The sequence below is a fragment of the Episyrphus balteatus genome, chromosome 2 (assembly GCF_945859705.1).
Source record: "Episyrphus balteatus chromosome 2, idEpiBalt1.1, whole genome shotgun sequence".
NCBI lineage: Eukaryota > Metazoa > Arthropoda > Insecta > Diptera > Syrphidae > Episyrphus > Episyrphus balteatus.
In genome coordinates this window covers 92,064,593-92,071,657 of record NC_079135.1, presented here as the reverse complement: position 1 = coordinate 92,071,657, position 7,065 = coordinate 92,064,593, and the positions used below count along the sequence as shown (strand labels likewise).

General features: G+C 34.7%; 1 protein-coding gene across 1 annotated transcript; it reads right to left on the bottom strand.

Moving 5' to 3' along the window:
• Positions 1-855: 855 nt before the first annotated feature.
• On the bottom strand, positions 856-1,893 carry LOC129909862 (protein CWC15 homolog). Its single transcript, XM_055986979.1, has 3 exons — positions 1,639-1,893; positions 1,161-1,581; positions 856-1,087 (listed from the first exon to the last, which is right to left on the bottom strand). Exons 1-3 carry the CDS (start codon positions 1,767-1,769, stop codon positions 953-955), a joined length of 687 nt encoding a protein of 228 aa, XP_055842954.1. The 5' UTR covers positions 1,770-1,893; the 3' UTR covers positions 856-952.
• Positions 1,894-7,065: the final 5,172 nt, after the last annotated feature.

The window sequence follows — 7,065 nt, the reverse complement described above, 5'->3', positions numbered from 1 at the left end:
ATCGCGAAATGGAGATTTCCAAAATTAGCAAAAATAGGCTATGGTATTATATACACATATGATACATGATTTCAAGGTATTTTTTAATGCTGATTCCAAAAAATCTAAAATCAAGACAATCTGACGTCTCTGGAAAAAAAATAAAATCTGCACCTTATTTTCAAACCAAGAAAATTAGGACTTGCGGACATGAGATATTTTTAGATTTTTGAGGGTAGTTAAAGAATATCCAAACAAAGATTAAAATGAAAAAATTAGCTTATTTGCACTTATTCCTAAGATGAACAAGAATCTTCTTTAGTGCATATCCTAAAATTTGCCCCTCCATCAAAAAATACCATTATATCGTAGGTATATATATTTTTTGTAAGGGATTGTTTTGATTTTTAATAATGATGGATTCTAAAATCTTCATGCAAAATTTGGTTCATCTCCCATAACTTTTAAGGGTTTTTCGGCAGTAAGTTTGCAACTGTTATAATAATATGAGTTGATAGATGAAAAACAGGTATAACTTTTTCCAGAGACGTCAGATTGTCTTGATTTTAGATTTTTTGGAATCAGCATTAAAAAATACCTTGAAATCATGTATCATATGTGTATATACTACCATAGCCTATTTTTGCTAATTTTGAAAATCTCCATTTCGCGATATGACCTTGAAATCGCGACAAGCGGACATGAGATTTTTCTAGACTTTTGAGAAATGTTATAGAATGGCAAAAGGAAGATATTGAGCAAAAAAAATTTCTACTAACATTCATTCCGAGGTTAAACCCTTATTTAACTGGATTAATTCCCATCCATTATTTTCTCAATGAAGATTGAGTTACCAAAAAGTTAAAAGAAAACATATTTATTTGTTTACACAGTTATTTAATTAATTAAGAAATTGTACTTATTAGCATTTATCATTAAATCCACAAAAAAAAAAAGAAATCTCCTGAAAAACTTATTTAATATATTTTTCCATGAATTTCTTATGGAATTCCGAACGAAGTGAATCATTGATAAAATGTGATTTCTTTTCTGGTTCAGTTCGGGCACAATTCTTAAATACAACATCATCATCCCATCGTCGTTTGACCTAAGTAACAAAAGAATATTCCGTTATTCATAAGTTTCTTTTGGAAAAAAAAAAACAACAACAACTTATTTACCTTTAAATCACCAGCAGCTTTATTACCACCAGCTGCATAATTAATTAGTGGATTTCCTGATAAAATATTTTCCATTCGAATACGTTCGTCTTCTTGTTTCTTTTCTTGTTCTTTGCGGGCATTTTCTTGCAAACGTTCTTCTTTGATTTTATTCAATTCAGCCAAAAGAGTTGCAGTATCATCTTCAGAATCAGAATCTTCATCGGAACTGTCATTGTCAACTGGATCATCGGCATCGAGATTTGCCGGGGCAGCATTGTCTAATTTAGCACGTTTATTGCTGCTGGCGTTGTTGGCTTCGATAGCCTTGCGGACAATTGGTGGAAGATTTTTTGAAGGACGGGCTTCGCGTTCTCTTTCTTCGAGTTCCTTGCGGAAGTCACGGTTGCGGAGTTCATCGGATGTTCCTTGTCCAGGTTCTCTGTAAATAAAATAAACGATTAAATTGAATATATGAATTCCAAAGCACGCAGTTTACCTGTATTTGAGTTTAGTATGTCCAGGCAAATCACGACTGGAGTATTGCTTGCTGAGAGCACTTAAATCTTTTTCACCTCGGCCAGTGCCACCACGAGCTGGATCAAAGGTTGGACGAGCAGCTGTTGTCATTGTGAAAGATTAAATATATTTATTAAACTCAAAAACAAAATTTATTTTATTAATTTTTAACAAAGAAAGAAGAGAAAACGTTTTCTAGTTTGATGTTGACAAATTTATTTTTCTTTATGCAAAAATGACGTTTCAGAAGTCAAAAAATAGGAAGTGTTTGGAAAATGGAGGTGTGTCAGTTAATGAAAGCATTCAGTACTAGTAACTTATTGGAAATAAATGATTTCGCGTTTTATTCGCTTTTTATTCTTTGGGAGAAGATTGAAATTTATGGGTAGCAAAGAAGAGCATGATAATCGTTTAGGAGGATTATGGAGAAGACGAACATGTTCGTCTTCATCAATGCCTTAGTGATGGGTACCTCATACATGAGGCAATACAAATGTCCCATACAACACTCAGAAATGTCCCATCACCTCAAAGCAAAAAAATGTATTACCTCACACCTCATAGTAAAAACAACAAAAAATTATCTCTTTACTCTTAAGACGCACTAGATGCACTTAAGAGTAAAGGAGAAATCGATCTTTCCCTCTCCCTTGTTCTCATGTGCATCTTGTGCGACTACGTCTTCGTGTAGAACCAGGCGTACCATTGCTTTAAATTGAAAAATAAATGAATGTGTGAGGTTTTGTGTTATGTGACATTTGAGGTATGTACGTTATTTTGAGGAGAGAAAATTAGAAGTAATGAGGACGTAATGTGGCATTTGAAGTAGGTATATTATGTTATTTTTTGAAGTTATACTTCTTATGGGAGGGTGGGTATGAAAATTTACTTTTTGACAAGAATGTCAAAGGGATTATGACGCGATCACCCTGGGTAGCAGGGCTGTCGTTTCACCTTTAGAGTACGCAGTACTTTAGTATTTAAAAATGCAGTACGCCACAGTACGGAAAACATAAAACACACAACACGTTGCAAGTTACATATTTCATGTGGCAAGTTGCATGTGGCAAGTTGTATGTGGCAAGTTGCATGTGGCAAGTTGCATGTGGCAAGTTGTATGTGGCAAGTTGCGTGTGGAAAGTTGCATGTGGCAAATTGCGTGTGGCAAGTTGCATGTGGCAAGTTACATGTGGCAAGTTGCCAGGGTTGCAAAAAGCTAACATTTCAGCTCAGCTCACAGCTCAGCTCAAATTTGAGCTAGGTACCATAGCTTAGCTCATTTGAGCTGAGCTGAAAGTGAGCTGATCTGAAAGTGAGCGCCCCAACTTCCAACGCCTATATCTCGGAATTTTGAAAAAAATGAAAAAAATTTTTTTGATGCCAAAAGGTAGCGGGGACTCTAACCTACATTTGGGTACAACTTCCATCCCTGTAGGTACACGCGTTCTCAAACCAGGAGAACTTAAAGGTAAAAAAAAAGTTAAGCCCGATTCTGAAAAAATAGGCATGATGTGGCGGTTTAACATGCAAAGCGATTTTTTAAAAATCTGACAATGTGCAAAGCGTAGGCCCATGACACAAGCTATCATTTGGCATCACTCCCAAAAATTGCTCTCAAGCGGCTTAGCTTCCAGGAGCGTTCAAAGATTCGGGGATTTTTCGAAAAAAAAATTTACCCCAACTTTCAAACACGATTTTCTCGGAATTTTGAAAAAAATCGAAAAACCGGATTATACCACTTTCGGGTAGGTGAGAATATAAGCTTTCATATGGCACCACTCCCCTGTCTCTAGATCAAAGCCTTCCAACGCCTATATCTCGGAATTTTGAAAAAAATGAAAAAAAATTTTTTGATGCCAAAAGGTAGCGGGGACTCTAACCTACATTTGGGTACAACTTCCATCGCTGTAGGTACACGCGTTCTCAAACCAGGAGAACTTAAAGGTAAAAAAAAAGTTAAGTCCGATTCTGAAAAAAAAGGCATGATGTGGCGGTTTAACATGGAAGGCGATTTTTTAAAAATCTGATAATGTGCAAAGCGTAGGCCCATGACACAAGCTATCATTTGGCACCACTCCCAAAAATTGCTCTCAAGCGGTTTAGCTTCCAGGAGCGTTCAAAGATTCGGGGATTTTTCGAAAAAAAAATTTACCCCAACTTTCAAACGCGATTTTCTCGGAATTTTGAAAAAAGTCGTAAAACCGGATTGTACCTGATTTTTTTATGATTAAAAAAGAAATATTTATAGAAATATATTTACTATTAACCCTAGAAAGATAATCTACGTCTGTAAGACGTATGGCGTGTAAAGAACTGTTTTATCTAATTCAATTCAAATTTCTGGGTTTTTGTTAAATTGATTTGATTTATTATATCACTTCTTTAAAATAATCTAAGTAATGAGTTAAATAAATATGACAAAAAGTGTTAACATAAGACCAAAAATCTTTTTTAGAATCATACGTCTCTGAGACGTATATTATGATTATCTTTCTAGGGTTAAAAAAACCAAGAGAAAGATCACGAAAAATTATCTGTTTTATTTATAAAAATATCCATGTGTTAAAATAATTCCATTAATAACTAGAACCAAACATCTTGAGCTATGGTGTTTTATAAAAGTTTAAAATATCTTCATATTTCATTATACTTTCCAAATAAAAATCAATGTATCCTCTCACCCATCACAGCTCAGCTCAGCTCACTTTACTTTAGCTCACCCAACAGCTCAGCTCAACCATCAGCTCAGCTGACTTTCAGCTCAGCTCAAATGAGCTGAGCTATGGTACATAGCTCAAAAGTCAGCTAGCTCAAAATTTGAGCTGAGCTGTGAGCTGAGCTCAGCTCACTTTTGAGCTTTGTAGCAACTCTGCAAGTTCCATATTGCTACTACTAGTGCTGAAGCACACACAATTCTCATAAAATAACCATATCGCACATTTTATGCTCAATTCATTTAGTTTCGTTAAGCGTATACCGTACGTTCTGAACCGCACAACATGTGTAAATTTCACAGAATAAATTGAAAACTACATGGACGCAAGGAGGATGAAAGAATTAATTTATTGTTCACTTGATAAAAATGTAAAAAAACGATGTGTGGATTAATTAATTTAATAATAATAGAAATTAAAAATATCAAATGAAATTCATTTACATATACTGAATGAGAAGTATAACTTCAGTCGCGTGTACATGTGTACACACACTCTTTTTTTTTTTTTGAGGAAAGAAAATGAGGGGGACATACGAATATGTACTAAAATGTAACAAATAATAAAAATATGTACCTATGCGGAATTGCAGATAATCATCCAACGAAAGAGTTGAAAATTGGATGAGGTTTGTTATTGTTATAGTTTTTTTTTTTTTTTTTTTTTTGAAGGAGAAGGATTTTTGTTGTTGTTTGAAGGAGTTTTTATCTATATATCAATTCACTCTCATATTTTATTGATTATAATATTATTTCTTTTTTAATTGGCTTTTTATTAAAATGTCATGCTTAGCAGAATAGAAAAATTGATTTAAAAAATTTTTTTTTGTCCTATGGGACATTTGAGGTAGGACAAAGTACCACCTCGACCTCATTTCGAAAAATGAGTACCTCATACAAACTCATTTTAAATTCGTGTCCTACCCATCACTACGAATGCCTCTCCTTCATACATCGCTATGGACGCGTTTCAAACGCATTTTGGACGCGTTTTAGCCGCGTTTTGGCCGCGTTTTGGCCGCGTTTTGGACGCGTTTTGGACGCCTTTTGGCCGCGTTTTAGACACGTTTTGGACGCGTTTTAAACGCGTTTTATACGCTTTTTGGACGCGTTTTGGACGCCTTTTGGCCCCGTTTCAGACACGTTTTGGACGCGTTTTAAACGCGTTTTAGACGCTTTTTGGACGCGTTTTGGACGCGTTTCAGACGCTTTTTGGACGAGTTTTGGACGCGATTTGGACGCGTTTTGGACGCGTTTCAGACGCGTTTTGGACGCGTGTATTTATATTTAAACTAGGTGCACAAAAAAGATGTAGGGGAAGGTGGCCTTAAATGGCCCCCCTAAGGAAAATGTCCTTTATCTCGAAAAACAGTAGCTTTCAAACTTATATGCTATATACTTTTCAAAGTTTAATATATTACTCTCACATTTTTTTCATTAGCGAGTTAAAAAAGTTCCAAAAAGTATTTAATTTTTTTAATTTTCAAGACGTCTACAAATTTCACTGATCAAATTTACCCGGGTAAAATGGCACACTGTTGAAACGTACGTTATTTTAAATGCGAAATTGAGTCAAAGGGCTCCTTTCCCATTTTCTTGGAACAAGTGGTGCTTAATCCCCCCAGATCTATCACCGAGTCATTTAAAACCCAGTTCATGTTGGTTGCTCGTCTCGTTTTTGTAGTTTTTGCAACTTTGAATGTTTTGGATGCTTTTTTCCAGGTTTTTTGACGGAATCAAGGGCTTTCCTCAGTCCGGGACTTCCTCTCTGTACATCGTTCATAAATAGCAACTATTTTCACTTTAAAAAATGAAAATGTGAACAAAAAATTTAAAATGGCATGTGAAATAGGTATGCCATTTTACCCGAGCACTAAGTAGGCCATTTTGCCCATTTTAAGTTTTTTCAATTTAATTTTTGCACCAAAAAATTTAAAATCGTTTTAAACCAACTTATTTCAGTAAATTAATAAGAAATACTTCATGCGTACATACATTAACTTCTTTTTCGAAAATACAATGTTTTTTATACTTTTTTTTTGCAAAAAAAATTTCACAAAATTATAACGAGTGTACTTTTTGAGGTGGATAGAGACAGTTTGACCTGTCAAATTTCAAATAATGACTTGAAGTTGCTGAAATTTCGTATATGTTGGTTTTGCCAGATAAACTAAAGAATCGCGTTCATAAATTTTTCTAATTATTTTCGATTCTACGATTTCTAGCCAGGGGGCCATTTTACCTTGGGGTGCCATTTTAGGCCACTTTCCCCTACCATAAGCATAACGCACCGGATATGCACAATTGCCCTTGTCAGCCATGATTGGTCTGATTGCTGACGATTGGAATTCCAAAAAAACCGTTTTTTCTTTAAGTGAAGAAAGAGGAAGTTGGAAAGCCAAAGTTGTTGGAATTTTAATTTGGCTAACAACAAACTAAGCATGTTTTTATTAGAACTTCTTTAAAATTAGTTTACAATATGGAATCAACACTTCTAACCTCTATCACCTTTCTAACACATTTTTAGTGTTTAATGCCCATGTATTTAAGGTTTCTTTTTCTTGCCTGACTATAATTTAAAAGTTGATCATCAACCTGATCTCATAAGCAACCAGCAACAGGAGCAGATTCGCATGATTATTTGGTTAAAAGTGTTAAACCACAAGAAAATCTCGGTAGCCATGTTTTTTTTTT